Consider the following 19,325-nt stretch of genomic DNA (forward strand, 5'->3'; position numbering starts at 1 on the left):
CGCTTCTTCCACAAAATGCTAACGGTTCTGTATTTCTCTAACCAGACCGACCAGTATACTGGCACCCGAAATTGCAGAGTGTTAAACGTTTACCACACTTTTTAACAAGATATTTTCACCATTTCCCGGTCGGTCGACTGTTTTTCGCCAGTTATTTGGATGAAGTGTCAGCCGCCAGGTTTTTCGTTTGTAATTTTCCTGCAGAATTAATGGGAACCACAGACACTCAGCGAATCTACAGTACCTCTGCTGTTGGGTCACCGAGAAATTCTCCACGATTTGACTAAAGTACCTGAAATCAGTCGCAGAAGCGCACTTATGATCAACTACAGTATTTTTTCAATGGCACTCGATGGCTAAAGGACGCTTATCCCAGACTGGACACCTCTAAAATCCCCGTCTACTCACAGATTCGCTTCTCTGCTGCTCCTCTGTCGCTCGTCCAAGTGCTAAAACTGAGCGATGACACTTCTCCAGAATGAAACTGAAAGTCCTGATCTAAAGCTGTCGGGAAAGGACTCAGGTTACAAAACGTGCCAAGTAGGGACACAAAATGTGGGAGTTGTTGAAATGTGGCTGATTGATCTCGTATTTATTTTTTGCTTGTTTTACCTACACAGAACTTCTGCACAGATCATCCATCCATTCAGATTCCAATCGCTATTGATCCAATAACACGGGGTGGAGGTTGCTTCTGTAATACCGCATGCAAGTCAGGAACGAACTCAGGAAGGAGCATCAGTCCATCATGATGCCCGCACATATCTGCAGTCACAACGGGTCAACACTGCTGGGTCATTAATTCATTTAAATTTAGGGAGAAGGACTGATTATCACCTGCCAATCCTAAATGTTACACTTGACTGCAAGAGTGGGAGGGGAGATCTGCCAGCACTGCTGGAAAAGTTAAGGGGGAAATATTCACGATTCAGTTATTTGCCCTTCGTATTTCTAATGTAGATAACCGATGTGTTTATTGTAAAAAAGGAAATCAGATGTCATTGGAGGCTTAACTGTTTGAGGGCTGAATATTTTTTCGGCTGCCAGCAGAAATGCACAACAGAGCAACTGCTGGCCGCCGGACAAGTCTTCTTCACGCAGGCACCAGCTATCAGAGCTAAAGGCAGATCTGGTGAAAGAGCGAAGCGCATGCGCAAAACAAAATGCTCCATAGAGAACGTTTTACGTATGTAGGATTAATAAAGATGAATGGCCTAAATAGTGAAGGTGGTTTGTGAATAAGGTGAATGTCTTCTTTAAGAGACTAATTCGCCCACCTGTATAAGATGGCCCAGAAGCAGTTTCAAGGAAGCTGTGAGAGCAACAGTGAACTGGGTGTTCCCAGTAAGGAAGTGAAATCCGTGCCTTAAATGTTTTTTTATGGTAGGTTTTTATTATTTTAAAATGACTTTTATGGGGAATTTTTAGTATTTATTCTGTATTGGTGTATATTAAGAGTCAAGATGGTTCAACTAATTGTAAGTTTTTTTGTTTTTATGGGGCTTCAGACCCTCAGCTCTATTCTACATATCAGGATGGACTAAAGCTAGCAGGGATGCATGCTATGAGCATAAGCTGCTAGACAAAGTGCTACAACTCTTTGGAACATAACAGGCTATTCATTTAAGTCAGGATCCTCAGGCTCCAGCTCTACATCTTGAGGAGGATGAATTAATTCTCTTGGTGCAACTTGATGTTCTTATTTACACAATTTATACACAATTCATATAATTTAAAATTCCTGGTTAAATTTTAGACAATATACATAGACTGATATACTGCAGTCACAGCCAAAAGTTGAAAATGATACAAATATTAATTTTCCAAAGTTTGCTGCTTCAATGTTTTTAGATCTTTTTGTCAGATGTTTCTATGGTGTACTGAAGTAGAATTACAAGCATTTCATAAGTAAGTCTGAAAGACTTTTATTGACAATGATATGAAGTTTTCAGTGTTGGCCCTTCTTTCTTTTTCAAGAGCTCTCCAATTTGTCTTGGCAGGCTGTCAATCAACTTCTGGGCCAAATCCTGACTGATGGCAGATGCCCATTCTTGCAGAATCAATGCTTGGAGTTTGTCAGAATTAGTGAGTTATTGTTTGTCTGCCCGACTCTTGAGGATTGACCCCAAGTTCTCAATAAGATTAAGGTCTGGGGAGTTTCCTGGCCATGGACCCTAAATTTCAATGTTTTGTTCCCACAGCCACTTAGTTATCACTTTTGCCTTATTGCCTGGTGCTCCATCATGCTGGAAAAGGCATTGTTGGTCATGACAGTACACTCCACTTACACTAACTAATGCTTACACAAAATAGATTATACAATAGTCATGAAATTTGTTAGTTTAGATTAGTTTATGTGTTATATGTGTGTTGGTTTTACACTATTTTCTATTTAAACACAACCCTTTTTATATAAGTTATAAGCTGATCAATTAATTTCTAACAAAATATTAAAAACCTTACTTCTGCACTTGATACAAGCTTGAGACTCAAATATCTTTGTACATAAGTTCAGAAGAAATTGTTTCCAACAATGTTATCTATCTTGCTATTTATGGGTCATATTATTTGAATTAAAAGTATGCAATGAATCTAACAAGCTATTCATACATTTTGGTGCAATTCTTTATTGTACAAATGGATGAAAAGAGGTTGTTTAATCACAATAACAAATGCAACATCATATATTCTTGTTCTGACCCATGAAAACATATTGAGTTAAAATCCATCCATTAGCCAACCCGCTATATCCTAACTACAGCGTCACGGGGGTCTGCTGGAGCCAATCCCAGCCAACACAGGGCGCAAGGCAGGAAACAAACCCTGGGCAAGGCGCCAGCCCACCGCAGGGCACACACACACACACACGCACGCACACACACACACACACCAGGCATACACAATATGGACAATTTAGAATCGCCAATGCACCTAACCTGCATGTCTTTGGACTGTGGGAGGAAACCCATGCAGACACAGGGAGAACATGCAAACTCCACGCAGGGAGGACCCGGGAAGTGAACACGGGTCTCCTAACTGCAAGGCAACAGCGCTACCACTGTGCCACTGAGCCGCCTTGAGTTAAAATGTTGAGTTAAAAAATTATTTCCAGTGTTTTGTGATTCCATATATTGTATTTCATCATTGGGTCATTGACCAACATGGCATATATTACTTTTACTTAATATGCACTGAAACTGACTTTTTTTTAACATTTGTTAAAAAACTAATGTTTACACATATTTTACTCAAAAATACTTTGAATTAGTGGTTTCTAATCTACATAGTGAATGTTCAAGTTTTGGGATAGCTAGACTTAGGGAGCTAGAGCTTATCCCTTGCTTGATTTTAACCAATCTCTCTCTCTCATTCTTCCTAGGGCACGAAGTGGAAGCGGAAGCAGAAACAGAAGCGGACAATGGCCGATAGTGAGGTGAATCGCGTTGAAATTGTAGTCGAGGAACTCCAGGCACTCGATGAACAGATTCAGAAACTTCTGTCCAGACGAAGATACTTCAGAAATCTGAAGGCTCGGCTGTTGGATAAACCGTCCTCGCCATCTGTTATCAGCGTAACATCAACCCCGCGTTGTGCCGCTCAAGTCACCTTCACCCTCACGCCTCGTAGGAGCGACACCGATGATGACCTCGGTGTATTTCAGCAATGCAGGTGGGGGTTCAAGGCCAGAACACCTCCATCGGCACAGGCAAGCATCGTAACGCAGAACCGGTTTGACCCTCTAAGCGTCCCCAGTTCGCCTTCAGCTCCTAGTGATGTAATAGTGGTAGGTGATTCTATTGTTAGGAACCTCAATATCACTTGCCCTAATAGAAAATCTTTTGTTTCTTGTTTTCCCGGTGCTCGTGTCCGAGATGTGACGAGACGTGCGCCGGCGATCTACAAGAACAGGGCAGTTGGAGCAATTGTTTTACATGCTGGCGTAAACGACATAAGGCACCGACAGTCCGAGATCCTCAAGGCAGACTTCACTGCATTAATTAAAGACACAAAGGAGAGGACCCCATCGGCAAAGATCTTCATCTCGGGTCCACTCCCTCTTGTCAGACGATCAAACGAGTACTACAGTCGTCTGCTTGGTTTAAACAACTGGCTGCAGGGCTTCTGCAAGAATCAAGACATCGGTTTCATCAACAACTGGGACCTCTTTTGGGAAAGACCGCGTTTTTTCAAGCGAGATGGCCTGCATCCGAATAGCTTCGGCGCCCGGGTCCTCTCCGAAAACATATCCAAGGTAATTCGTTTATCTTGACTATCTATCTCTGCTTTTAACCCCTTCCGAAATGCCACTTCTGTGCTTGGTCATGATAATCGTTTAATAAAATCTTCCATAAAAGTGCACAACATAAATACTGTAATAACCAATCTTAATGCACATAGAAAATCTAGGCAATACGGCATAAACACCAATAATTTAATTAAAGTTACTACTTTAGATGAACAATGTATTAAAACTATAAAAACATATCATAGATTAAACAAAAAATACACGCAGAGCGGCGCTAATAAAAATAACTTAATTCCTGTTCCATATATCAATAACGCACATAGTATTCATCTCTGCTCCTCCGAAACATTGAATATGGCACTATTAAATGTTAGAGCTTTAACTAACAAGACGTTTTTTATCAACGATCTTATTAGTGATAAAAAAGTAGATTTTATTGCACTAAGTGAAACGTGGCTTAGCTCAGATGGCGCAGCTGTTTTAATCGAATCTGCGCCTCCGGATTACAGTTTTACTCGTGCTGATCGCCAAGGAAAGAGAGGTGGAGGACTAGCAAACATTTACTCAAGTAGGTTAAAATGTAAAAATATCAGTTTTGGTAAGTTCAAGTCTTTTGAGTATCTCGCCATTGTTATTCAGGGAGATTCTCACGTTCTAGTATTATCCGTGTATAGACCTCCAAAATCCAACGCGTCTTTCTTTGAGGAATTCTCTGACTTGATGTCAATCTTAATTACGAACTATGACACACTCTTAATAGTCGGCGACTTTAATTTTCATATAGATAATCAATGTGACCAGAAAGTAAAAGAATTTATGAACCTCCTGGACTCTTTTGATTTGAGACAGCTCATTAATCAGCCTACACATAAAGCAGGTCATACGTTAGACTTAGTAATTACTAAAGGACTAAAAGTTGATATAAAGCAGGTCATTGATATTGATCTATCAGACCATTTTCTTCTACTCTTTAATATAGAAATAATGATAGAAAACACTCATGAGAAGCATATTGTTAAAAAACGCTTCTTTGACTCATCAGCAGCTTTAAAACTTTCAAACATTCTAACCAATCAGTCCGTTTATAGTGCCAACTATAATAGCGAGGAGAATGTAAATAGTAAGGTGGAAAGATTTAATACTAAAGTGAGGGCTGCTGTTGACTTAGTTGCACCTGAAAAGACAGTTAAAAAATCTTCTAGCATTGTTATACCTTGGAAGACCCAAAGAGTGTCTGATTTAAAGAGAACATGCCGTAGAGCTGAGCGTAAATGGAGGAAAACTAAACTAACTATTGACTATGAAATATTAAAAGTTAAAATAACACAGTCTGTCTTGAGAGGCGCTGCTATTTCTCTAAGATTATAAATAACAATGCTAGTAATCCCAGAGTCTTATTTTCAACAATTGATCGTCTGTTAAACCAGGTAACTCAAAGGAATGCCTCCTAAGTACTTCCAGTAAAACCTGTGAGGCTATCACTGTATTTTTCAATCAAAAAATTAATGATATTAGAAATAACATAGTATATCTCACCAACACTAAGGATCCTCCTAAACCCCAGTACCCCATAATAAACAAATTAAAGTCTTTCACTAGGATAGATTTACCTGATTTACATAAAATAATTTCTCAAATGAAACCGTCCACCTGTGCCCTTGACCCAATACCAACAAATTTTTTCAAAGAAGTATCGGGCGTGCTTATTGATAATGTTCTTGACATAGTAAATTCGTCATTAGATACGGGGGTCTTCCCAGACTGTCTTAAGACTGCGGTAGTTAAACCCCTACTTAAGAAAAATAATCTCGATCCCTCTGCTCTTGAAAATTATAGACCCATCTCTAACCTGCCTTTCTTAAGTAAAATTCTAGAGAAGGCAGTCATTATACAGTTAAATGAGCACCTCAATAAACATGCTATTCTTGATAAATTTCAGTCAGGTTTTAGAACAAATCACAGCACAGAAACTGCACTCATTAAAGTAGTAAATGACTTGCGGGTAAAGGCAGACAGAGGCCATTTATCTGTTCTCATCCTCTTAGATCTGAGTGCCGCATTTGACACCATTGATCATAATATTCTTAAGAATCGCCTTATTCAATGGGTGGGCCTCTCTGGCAGTGTCTTAAATTGGTTTGAATCCTACCTGGCAGGGAGAAAAGTTTTTGTTAGTTGTGGTAATTATAACTCAAAGACCCCTGATATTCTATATGGTGTTCCACAAGGGTCTATCCTGGGGCCACTGCTCTTCTCAATTTACATGCTTCCATTAGGTCAGATTATCTCAGGGCACAACGTGAGCTACCACAGCTATGCTGATGACACACAGCTGTATTTATCAATAGCACCTGATGACCCCAAATCTCTTGATTCGCTAACACAATGTCTAACTTGTATCTCAGAATGGATGAATAGTAACTTTCTCAAATTAAATAAAGAAAAAACCGAAATCTTAGTGATTGGCAATAATGGATACAATGAGGCTATTAGAAATAAACTGGATGCATTAGGATTAAAAGTCAAATCGGAGGTAAAAAGCTTAGGGTTAACCGTTGATTGTAATCTGAATTTTAAATCGCATATTAATCAGATCACTAGGACAGCATTTTTTCACCTAAGAAACATAGCAAAAGTTAGACCTCTTATATCATCGAAAGATGCAGAGAAATTAGTTCATGCGTTTGTTTTCAGTCGGCTAGATTACTGTAACGCACTCCTCTCAGGACTACCAAAAAAAGACATCAATCGTTTGCAACTAGTGCAGAATGCAGCTGCTAGAATCCTTACCAGGAAAAGAAAATCCGAACACATTTCTCCAGTTTTGATGTCACTACACTGGTTACCTGTGTCATTCAGAATTGACTTTAAAATTCTGCTTATGGTTTATAAAGCTTTAAATAATCTCGCCCCGGCTTATATATCGGAATGTCTGACACCTTATATTCCAAATCGTAACCTCAGATCCTCAACTGAGTGTCTCCTTAGAATTCCAAGAGCAAAACTTAAAAGAAGTGGTGAGGCGGCCTTCTGCTGTTATGCACCTAAAATCTGGAATAGCCTGCCAGTAGGAATTCGCCAGGCTAATACAGTGGAGCACTTTAAAAAACTACTGAAAACACATTATTTTAACATGGCCTTCTCATAACTTCACTGTAATTTAATCCTGATACTCTGTATATCCAATTCATTATAATAACTATTCATTCAAAATCTGTACTAACCCCTACTCTCTCTTCTGTTTCCTTTTCCGGTGTCCTGTTGGTGGTGGCGCACGCCACCACCATCTACCCAAAGCACCATGATGTTCCAACAATGATGGATGGATTAAAAGCCAGAAGTCTGTATGACCATCAGCATCAAGTCACTCCGTGAAAAACCCGAACTACAAAGAGGACTATTTCATTTATGTTAGGTAGAATGCCCAAAGGGGACTGGGTGGTCTCGTGGCCTGGAACCCCTACAGATTTTATTTTTTTCTTCAGCTTTCTGAAGTTTTTTTTTTGTTTTTTCTGTCCACCCTGGCCATCAGACCTTACTCCTTTCTATGTTAACTAATGTTGTCTTATTTTAATTTCTTTTGTCTTTTATTTTTCTTCTCTTCATTATGTAAAGCACTTTGAGCTACTTTTTGTATGAAAATGTGCTATATAAATAAATGTTGTTGTTATTATTCACCTTGTTTTTACAGGTAAGGTTATGTGTTATGTATGCCATTATTCTCATCTTTTTAGAATGCATCATTTGAGATATACATTAACATAACTTTAAATAAGGATTGTATTTTTCCTTCTTTTGCTTCGTACAACACAATTTACTTTATGTTATTTTTAGTTAATTTCATGTAATTATATACATATGCACTATGAATTATTGAAATTTCAGTAAAACCTTTTAAACGAGTCCCTTTTAACCCTTTAAACTCGATGTTGATTTTGGTTGTTTTGTGCTACTTTGATTGAAATGGCCACAAATCCTTCTTACTTAATTAACTATACATGTTTCATATAGCAAAATGAAGGACAGATGTTTTTCTTTCAGAATATTTATTCCTGGAGAAGAAAGAATGTTTTGTATATAAATTACAGCACAGTAAGTTGCAAAATGCAATTACATTTTAACCACAAAATACACTTTGAATGTTATTCTTTTTACCATAAATGATGGAATAAGCTTCCAAACACTATAAAAGTGATGCACAATACATCAACAATAAGCAAAAAAAAAAAAAAAAAAACTCATGAAATGACCAACGCTAACATAAACAATATAATACAATACAATTTATTTTTGTATAGCCCCAAATCACACAAGGAGTGCCACAATGGGCTTTAACAGGCCCTGCCTCTTGACAGCCCCCTAGCCTTGACTCTCTAAGAAGACAAGGAAAAACTCCCAAAAAGACCCTTGTAGGGAAAAATGGAAGAAACCTTGGGAAGGGCAGTCAAAGAGAGACCCCTTTCCATGTAGGTTGGGCATGCAGTGGGTGTCAAAAAGAAGGGGGTCAATGCAACACAGTACAATACACAGAAGAGAACAAATCCTCAGTACAGTATAAAAATAAAAATTTTACAAGTATGGAGCAGAATTTAACAGTAGATGATATCACATAATATGATTTGGATTTGTTTAGAGTCCTGGAGACCACAGCCATCAAGCTGCCTCCCCCAGTTGGCCATTCCACAGCTGAAACAGCCAATCCGATGAAAGAACCCCTCTTTCCCATGATTCCTGTGATCTTCCATCAGAGATGACTTTAGCTTAGGCAGGCAAAACAACTTGGCAGGTGGGCCGTGGCACCAAGTGCCACATTTGAGGACCGAGAAGAGAAACAGAATTGGTGAGGGTTAGTATCAAATTATAACTATCATGTTACTTATGTTTTAGTGCTAATGACTAACAACAGAAATGCAGTCTGTACAATTAATCAGAAGCTCTAGTCAGGGTGTGCTAAACTGAAGTAGTGAGGGATTTGAAAGCTGAGACCGAAGTGGCATCTCTTATAGTAGCAGGCAGACCACTCCACAGTTTAGGGGCCCTGTAACTAAAAGCTTGACCTCCCATTGTTATTTTATTAATTCTTGGAATCATAAACAGACCAGCATCTTGAGATCTTAATGTGTGCTCAGGTATGTAAGTCATAATAAGTTCAGACAAGTAAGCCGGACCTCGCCCATTTAATGCTTTATATGTTAAAAGGAGGATTTTGAAATCTGCACTAAACTTAACTGGGAGGCAGTGTAAGGATTTAAGAACTGGAGTTATGTGTTCGTTATTTTCTTGTTCTTGTAATAATTCTTGCAGCAAAATTTTGGATTAACTGGAGGCTGAATAAAGAACAGTTTGAACATCCGGTGAACACCGCATTGCAGTAGTCAATCCTACTAGAAATAAATGCAGGAATTAATTTCTCAGAATCCTGTTTATTTAGAAAGCGCCTTAATTTCCCAACATTTTTAAGATCGAAGAAACATGATTTGGACAACTTTGTAATATGTGCTTTAAATGGCATGCCAGAGTCAAAGATAACTCCTAAATTGCGGGCTGATTCTGTAAAATTAATGGTGATTTCAACTTGTTGTGGCGTAAAATTGTCACCACAAGGCTTTTTACCTGAAATGAAGGATATTAGGAGACTCAGGATAGGCAAACAGAGTCTATAATTTTATGCAATAAATCAACAATAATAATAACATCGTCTCAACCCAATATGGCCAAATTGAGCTGAACCCTGAATAGTTCAGAACTCAAAACTTATATAGCAAATTCTTATCACTCCTGGGTTGGCACCCTGCCCAGGATTGGTTCCCTGCCTTGTGCCCTGTGTTGGCTGGGATTGGCTCCAGCAGACCCCCGTGACCCTGTGTTCGGATTCAGCGGGTTGGAAAATGGATGGATGGATGGATGGATGGATTCTTATCACTCCCGACCTCACTCAAATTACCTCATTTGCTGTTTTTCTCTGACTCCCCTCTGCACCTGTCAGGCCGATACGAGTTCTCATGGGGCCCATTATTATCTCCTGACTTCTCCTACAGCTGGCATCCGGTATTTTACTGTCTATTGTATATCTTTAGTTTCTGTTTTGCTCATTTCTATTGGCCTTGGTTGATCAGATATTCCCTTCTTCCATTTTTGGGCACTCTTTTATCATTTCCTTTCCCTTGGCCTTCAAGCTATTTTTTATTTAGCGGCTGAAGCTAAGCTTTAATTAAAAAGAAATATAGCATGTACCTTTATTTAATTCTTTGCGTGGCAGGCCTGACTTGCATTATTTTCTGCACTATAAAGTTAATGCTTATATATTTTTCTATATTTATTTATACTAGTACATGAATATACTAATTTTATTTTTCATGCATTACATCATCTTGACCTTGTTAGTAGCAATGCCTTTTGCTGTTTCTGTTGATTCACTATTCCAGCTGGCTTTTCATGTGCCTACCAGGACCATTTTTCTACATTAAGTCATTGGTATCGTTCCTCAGCTTCCTAACTTTTTGAATAACAGGTGTACATGTTCCCCCTTCTTCTGTCCTCGATAGTTTTGTGCGTCATTCTCTTTCTATTCTGTCCTTCCTTTCCCAAATTGGTAATTCTGCTTCAAGCTTAAAAATAATGCAATATGGCTAATGTTTTTTATTTAACTATTTGCTTGACATATAGTATTTATAGATACTTTGAGTAAGTCAAGTGTAATTGTGGAAGACAATTTAGATCAGCTAACATCACATTATAATGTGACCTTGAGAGATGATCTGGACGCAGTGGCTCCCCTTAAAACAAAAGTGATCAAAGCACATAGAAACTCTCCCTGGTTTAATGAAAACACTCGAGCTCTTAAATTAGAGTGTCGAAAACTGGAGCGCAGATGGAGAACAACAAAGCTACATGTCTTTCAAACTGCATGGACAGAGAGTGTTAATAAATATAAAAAAGCTCTCTTTAACTCTCGCTCAGAATACTATTCTACAATAATAGATAGCAATAATAAAAATCCTCAGGTACTGTTTAGAACAGTGGCTAAATTAACAAATGGAAATCCAGATCAACAGTGCAAAATACCAACAGATATTAGCAGTACAGACTTTATGAACTTCTTCAATGAGAAAATTTAAAATATAAGATCCCAGATCTCTGCATCACAGTACAAACCAGATACTAGCTTAGCAGACCCTGTCTCACATTGCATTCAGCACTTTAGTAATTTTAATCCTGTAACTGAGCAGGAAGTCTTAACTTTAATTTCTAAAATGAAGCCCACTACTTCTTCCCTAGGTCCAGTGCCAACAAAACTAGTAAAAAGTGCAATGAATGTTCTTGCAGTGCCTATTCTAAACATTATCAGTAGTTCATTATTGCATGGCACAGTACCTCTTATAGTAGCAGGCAGATCATTCCACAGTTTAGGGGCCCTATAACTAAAAGCTCGACCTCCCATTGTTATGTTATTAATCCTTGGAACCATAAGCTGACCAGCATCTTGAGATCTTACTGTGCGCTCTGGTTTGTAAGTCATGATAAGTTCAGACAAGTAAGCCGGACCTCGACCATTTAATGATTTATATGTTAAAAGAAGGATTTTGAAATCTGCCCTAAACTTAACCGGGAGCCAGTGTAAGGATTTAAGAACTGGAGTTATGTGTTGTATTTTCTTGTTCTTTTAATAATTCTTGCAGCCGCATTTTGTATTAACTTGAGGCTGTATAAAGAACAGTTTGAACATTCAGTGAACACCGCATTGCAGTAGTCAATCCTACTAGAGATAAATGCATGAATCAATTTCTCAGAATCCTGTTTATTTAGAAAGCACCTTAATTTCCAAACATTTTTAAGATGGAAGAAGCATTTTGGACATCTTTGTAATATGCGCTTTAAATGACATACTAGAGTTAAAGATAACTCCTAGATTGCAGACTGATTCAGTAAAATTAATTGGAATTCCAACTGAGTTAAATGATGACAAAATATTGTTATGATCAGCGTCATTCCCTCCAACAATTAACATCTCTGTTTTATCTGTATTTAAAGACAAGTAGTTCTCATTCATCCACTCCTTTAATTCGCTAACACAACTAATTAAAGACAACATCGGAGAAACTTCATCTGATTTAAATGAAAGGTATAACTGGGTGTCATCTGCATACGAGTGAAAATTAACGTTATGTTTCCTAATGATAGATCCCAGTGGAAGCATGTACAGTGAAAACAATAAAGGTCCCAGTACTGAGCCCTGCGGGACACCATATTGAACTTCTGTGTATAATGATGGAGTACTGTCAGCACATTTCTGTACATATTGGAATCGATTTGATAAATAAGAGCTAAACCAAGCGAGCACGGTGCCTGTAAGCCCAACATCATTTTCTAGCCTATGTAGTAAAATAGAATGATCAATGGTGTCAAATGCTGCACTTAAGTCCAACAACATAATTACAGTGGAGTTTCCTTCATCAGAGGATATCAGAATGTTGTTTACAACCTTTTAGTGCCGTTTTTGTGCTATGACCAGTGTGAAAACCAGACTGGAATTTCTCAAATAAATTGTAATGCGTAAGGTGTGACTGAAGCTGATTGGCGACTACTTTTTCTAGTATTTTAGAGAGAAATGGTAGATTTGAAATAGGTCTATAATTATTTAGTATGTGTGGGTCTAGGTCTGACTTTTTAAGTAATGGTTTAATGACTGACACTTTTAGTGCATCAGGTACTGTGTCATGCAATAATGAACTATTGATAATGTTTAGAATAGGCACTGCAAGAACATCCATTGCACTTTTTACTAGTTTTGTTGGCACTGGATCTAGGGAACAAGTAGTGGAATTCATTTTAGAAATTAAAGTTAAGACTTCCTGCTCAGTTACAGGATTAAAATTACTAAAGTGCTGAATGCAATGTGAGGCAGGATCTGCTAAGCTAGCATGCGGTTTGTACTGTGATGCAGAGATCTGGGATCTTATATTTTTAATATTCTCATTGAAGAAGTTCATAAAGTCTGTACTGCCTAATATCTGTTGGTATTTTGCACTGTAGATCTGAATTCCCATTTGTTAATTTAGCCACTGTTCTAAACAGTACCTGAGGATTTTTATTATTGATATCTATTATTGTAGAATAGTATTCTGAGCAAGCTTTAAAGAGAGCTTTTTTATATTTTTTAACACTCTCTGTCCATGCAATTTGAAAGACCTGTAGCTTTGGTTTTCTCCAGTTTTCAACGCTCTAATTTAAGAGCTCAGGTGTTTTCATTACACCAGGGAGAGTTGCTATGTGCTTTGATCACTTTTGTTTTAACATATCTGTTTTTTGAAGTAGTGAAAAAACATTCTTTTTTCAACTTTTGCTGTGTTCAGATAAATGACTACAGTATGAACCTGCTCACATGCTTTACTGCAGGTGCAGATTCTAGATATCCAAATGAAGGCCAAGCATTGCTGTTTCAGAATTTATATATCAACTATGCTGTAAGAGGAAATTACAGTACAATAAACTTGCAAACTACAAATTACGTTTTTACCAAAAAATTCAGTTTTGAATGTTACTTTTCTTGTCATAAGTGGACTTTACTTTCAAACAGCACAAAGAGAACACAGAATGCACATCCAAAAGGCTAGAAATAACTAAATTAAAAAAACAAAAAACAATATGCGGTAGAAAGACACGTTAAGCCTTGTTTGAATGGGCAGTGCCTGGGAAATTTACAGATCCAATTTGTGAAGAAAAGGTCAGTCATTTTGATTTTCAAATTGATGATCCAATAGGTGACCCACACATTCTTAACAACTATAGACCCATATCAAATTTACCCTTTCTCTATAAAATACTTGAAAAAGTAGTCGCCAATCAGCTTCAGTCACACCTTACGCATCATAATTTACTTGAGAAGTTCCAGTCTGGTTTCCGCACTGGTCATATTACAGAAACGGCACTAACGCGGATTGTAAACGACATTCTGATATCCTCTATGAAGTAAATTCCACTGTATTTATGTTGTTAGACTTAAGCGCAGAGTTTGACACCATTGACCATTCGATTTTACTGCACAGGCTAGAAAATGACATTGGGCTCACAGGCACTACTCTTGTCTGGTTTTTATAAAATCGATTCCAATATGTACAGAAATGTGCTGACAGGACTCCATCATTATACAAAGAACTGAGATATGGTGTCCCACTGGGCTCAGTACTGTGACCTTTTCTGTTTTCACTTTACATGCTTCCACTGGGATCTGTCATTATAAAACATAATGTTAATTTTCATTCATACACAGATGACACCCAGTTAAACCTTTCTTTTAGACCAAATGAAGTTTCTCCAATGTTGTCTTTAATTAGATGTTTTTCTGAATTAAAGGAGTGGATGGATGAGAACTACTTCTCTTTAAACACCGATAAAACAGAGATGTTAATTGTTGGAGGGAATGACGCTGATTATAACAATATTCTGTCATAATTTAACTCAGCTGGAATCACCATTAATTTTACTGAATCAGCTCGCAATCTAGGAGTTATCTTTGACTCTAGCATGTCATTTAAAGCGCACATTACAAAATAGTCCAAAATATGTTTCTTTCATCTTAAAAATGTTGGGATATTAAGGCATTTTCTAAATATGCAGGATACTGAGAAGATAATTCATGCATTTATTTCTAGTAGGACTGGCTACTGCAATGCAGTGTTCACTGGATATTCAAACTGTTCTTTATATAGCTTCCGGTTAATCCAAAATGCTGCTGCAAGGATTATTACAAGAACATGAAAATGCAATACATAACTCCAGTTTTTTAATCCTTACACTGGCTCCCAGTAAAATTTAGGGCAGATTTCAAAATCCTTCTTTTAACATAAAAAGCCTTAAATGGCCGAGGTCTGATCATGACTTACAAACCTGAGCGCACATTAAGATCTCAGGATGTTGGTCTGCTTATGATTCCAAGGATTAATAAAAAAACAGTGGAAGGTCGAGCTTTTAGTTACAGGACCCCCTAAACTGTGGAGTGGTCTGCCTGCTACTATAAGAGATGCCCCTTCGGTCTCAGCTTTCATATCCCGGCTGAAGACTCACGACTTCAGTTTAGCACACCCTGCCTAGAGCTGCTGATTAACTGTGCAGACTGCATCTCTGTTGTTAGTCATTAATACTGACACATAAGTACTGTAATATGATGGTTATAATTTGTTACTAACCCTTACCTATCTGTTTCTTTTCTATGTACTCAAATGTGGCACCAAGTGCCACTGTCCTACTGCCAAGTTGTCTGCCTGCCTTTGGAAAAGTCATTTCTGATGGAGGAACACTGGAATAATCAGGTAGAAGGGTCCTTTCATCAGATTGGCCAGCACAGCACTGACTGAGCTGTAGAATGACCAATAGGTTGAGGCAGCTTGATGGGTTTTATTCTGTGTATTGTATTGACCCCCGTTTTTTGACACCCACTGCACACACAACCTACCTGGAAAGGGGTCTCTCTTTGAACTGCTTTTCCTGAGGTTTCTTCCATTTTTTCCCTACAAGGTTTTTTCAGGAGTTTTTCCTCGTCTTTTTAGAGAGTCAAAGCTTGGGGGCTGGCAAGAGACAGGGCCTGTTAAAGCCCATTGCGGCACTGCTTGTGTGATTTTAGGCTATTCAAAAATAAATTATATTGTATTGTAATGTATATTGTATATCCCTTTGTGGTGAAAGGTGGGGTCCATGCCCGGCTGGAATGCCCCTTCGCTATATGTTCAGGGGGAGCAGCCATGGAATGTGCAATACCTCCCCCTGGATGCTAGATGGCAGCCCCACTGGGTTGGAGCAGTGCCTCGGTTTCCCGCAGGGCTCATTAGGAATTGGAGTTGGGTGCAGCCCTGTTGGGTCCCACGGGCACCGCCAGGGGGTGCTGCAGCTGAGAGTCCATAGCCCTTATGGGCTGTGTATTCGCCAAACCTGGAAGTGCACCCAGAACTCGGCAGTCAACCATGTGGAGCAATTCCGGGTGGACTATAAAAGTGGCCAGCAACCACCACTCAATGGCCAGAGTCGGGAGGAGGAGGATAGAGCTTGACGGAGAGGACAGGTGGTGCAAAGGAAAAGAGTGTAGTGTTTTGTGTGGTGCTTTGGGACTGTGTTTTGCCTGTGGGACACAGGGAAGATGTGCCCCACAGGTGAAGAAAAATAAAAGTTTCTTTGTTTTTATAAATGCCTCTGGTGTGAGTATGTGTCGGCTCAGGCGCTGACATAGCACCTTTTGTTACACCTTCTACTCTTATAAGTCCTGGTTCTTCAATGGCACTTTATGGTTCTTTACTGTGTTGTGTGGTTCCTTGTAGCTCCATTACTTTACAAAGCATCATTTCATTCTGGAACAGGTTCTTTGTATATGAAGTTGTTTGTTTCTTAAAAAAGTCCTAATATTTAAAAAAAAATTAATGTATAATATACTATCTAGCAGGACATAACAGAGTAAGAGAACCTGAACTCAGCCTGTGTGATTGTATGCACCAGGAAATCCTTTTAAATAAAGAGCCAGTGGAATTTCACAAATCGATTGTCTTCTGTTCTTGGTTATTTAATGTATGGAGCCTGTTATACATTTAAATAAATGAATGGTTCTTTCCTAAACCTTTATGTGGATGGGTCTTTTGAGAAACAAAAATGTTTCTTTTATGGCATTACTCTGAAGAACTACTCTGGCACCTTAGTTTTTAAGAGTTTAGCTTTTTCTTATATACTAGGTGGCCCAAGCTACCCTGGTGCCTTCGGCGTCCAACCTCCAGTTGCAGCCTGGTAGGCCACCCCACATGTGGCCAAAAATCACAAAATTGTTTAAATATTGTTGTGGTCCTGTGATGTGAGGTTTATTAGGGCTGAGAGTGAGAGCTCTACTCAGTAGTAGGGAACAGGACATCAAGTGAGGTATTCTTGGTTGATAAATGGCCGATAGTCAAGAGTGCTGTGTCTTTGTATTTTTAAATGAATTCTTGTAGACCAAAAGTAATATTTAGGTCTGAGATATCACTAAAACATCGTATGTTGTTCGTGCCGATTATGAGTAAGTCTCTTGAAGTGCTGAGTGACAGGCTGTGTTATTCCTAAAGCACTTGTGTGGTTTACAGTGCTCAAGGTTAATCAGAGTCTGTGTGTCATTCATGGGGCACTGTTGTGGTGAGGGTCTGTGTGTATGCGTATATCTATGTATGTGTGTGTTCATTTTAAAGTGCAACAGTAGACCAACCTGATAACGAACTTGATGAGTACACTTACCCTTGAGAAAACAGGTAAAGGGTAAGTAGAGGGAAATACTACGATAATACAAATATGTAAAAGGAAAATGAACTATTATTTAACAGAGTAAAAATCATGAAATGAGAATAAAATATTTACTCTCTTACCGATTGGAGTATTTCTGTTAAACTGAGGTCCACTATGCTTGATGAGTATTTATAAGAGAATAAATAAATGATCCATTCATTTTAACTCACATTCTTATTGATAAAAAAACGTTTTTTTTTAAAAATGACTCATTTAAATAACAAGAAAAATCATGTGATAAGTAAAATGGTATGCAATGGGTCATTGTAACTCAATCTTCAGCTAACTAAATCACCTAAATACAAACATTGGTGTTATGAATAGATCATTTTTTTAATAGTTTGTTCCTGTGAAAGAAAGTTTACATGATCAAAAATAATGTAATTTATTGAATTAAATTAGTAAAATAAATTATTGAAATAATGATTTATTGAAATTAAAAACCAAAACTTTCTTGATATTTTAGTTTATAATTTAAAATTGGAATAAGTATCTGAAAACCTAACAACATCACATTAAAGTTCGATAAATTCTGAAAAGAAGGATACCAAACATATATATGTAGGTTATAAAATAAGCCTGATTTAAAGTGTGACAAAAAACATGGCATAAAATCGTTGCACAAAATCGTTGCACATTTAGGCTTACAATTGTATATATATAGAGTAGATTATATCAAATCATATGGTGATACAGCACACATTTTAAACTTATTATTAACCAAGTACAAACAAGTAATTAGGTTGCACCTAGATCTGCTGGCAGAGTGAACAGCTTAAATTTCTTTTTGAGAGTTACAGGAAGTTCAAAATAAATTGGAATTCATGTGAAGACAGGGTTCAGCTTTTGCTCAGGTAAAATGATAGGCCATGTGAACTGCCATGGATACATAGTACATTACATGTCTTATGCACAATGTATTTGGTAATATTGTAGTACAAACATTGCTGTTTGTTATCTTTGAAAGGACTTCTCACCTTTGACACACTAGCTGGAGTTCATTTTTCATCAAATGCATTGTGACACTGTGGGCTTGCTGGTTTTGTAGACACCCCTATAAGTGCAATTACAACATGTTTGTTACAATATATTAAGGAAAATTAATGCTTAATTTCACTGTAGATATATACTCCCTTCTAAATTGGCCCTAGTGTATGCTTGGTGTGTGGGTGTATTTGTGTGTGTCCTGCGGTGGGATGGCACCCTGCCCGGGATTGGTTCCTGCCTTGTGCCCTGTGTTGGCTGGGATTGGCTCCAGCAGACCCCCGTGACCCTGTGTTCGGATTCAGCGGGTTGGAAAATGGATGGATGGATATATACTCCCACTTGGGTAAAGCTGGCACCACAGTCAATATCATGTTTTTTGATTTTTCCAGTGCCTTTAACACCATTCTGCCTCATCAAATGGAGAAAAAGCCTCCACAAACTCCTGGATCATGGACTACCTGTTCAACAGACAGCAGTTTGTGAGGCTGCAGGGACTGACTATGTGTCAGAAATGGTGGTGTGTAATACTGGAGCACCTCGAACATCTGTCCTGTCTCCCTTCTTGTTAACCCCCTACATAACAGACTTCCAGCACAACACCAGTGTTTGCCATCTACAGACATTTTCAGATTACTCGTCCATCATAGGCTGCATTAATAATGGAGAAGAGGACTTCATCTTGTGGTGCAGTGAAAACCACCTGCAACTCAGCTTCAGCAAGACAAAAGAGCTGGTGGTGGAGTTCAGGCGAGGCAAGAAACCAGACCAGTCGCAATCCAGGGGGAGGCCATGGAAGTGGTGC

At 38.3% G+C, this 19,325-nt stretch overlaps 2 protein-coding genes across 2 annotated transcripts in view; one reads left to right on the plus strand and one right to left on the minus strand.

Annotated features, from left to right (window-relative positions):
• The window catches only part of LOC114658720 (interferon-induced protein 44-like), a 67,557-nt gene extending 67,055 nt beyond the window's left edge, over positions 1-502 (minus strand). Inside the window, exon 1 of the mRNA XM_051932751.1 lies at positions 409-502. The gene's annotated coding sequence lies outside the window, so the exon portion shown is untranslated. The remainder of the gene's footprint in view (positions 1-408) is intronic.
• Positions 503-4,122: 3,620 nt separating this feature from the next.
• Positions 4,123-19,325, plus strand: part of LOC127529379 (uncharacterized) — a 773,396-nt gene continuing 758,193 nt past the window's right edge. Inside the window, exon 1 of the mRNA XM_051932749.1 lies at positions 4,123-5,673. Within this exon, the coding sequence (XP_051788709.1) occupies positions 4,601-5,614 (1,014 nt within the window). The 5' untranslated portion in view covers positions 4,123-4,600 and the 3' untranslated portion in view covers positions 5,615-5,673. The remainder of the gene's footprint in view (positions 5,674-19,325) is intronic.

The sequence above is a fragment of the Erpetoichthys calabaricus genome, chromosome 10 (assembly GCF_900747795.2).
Source record: "Erpetoichthys calabaricus chromosome 10, fErpCal1.3, whole genome shotgun sequence".
Taxonomy (NCBI): Eukaryota; Metazoa; Chordata; class Cladistia; order Polypteriformes; family Polypteridae; genus Erpetoichthys; species Erpetoichthys calabaricus.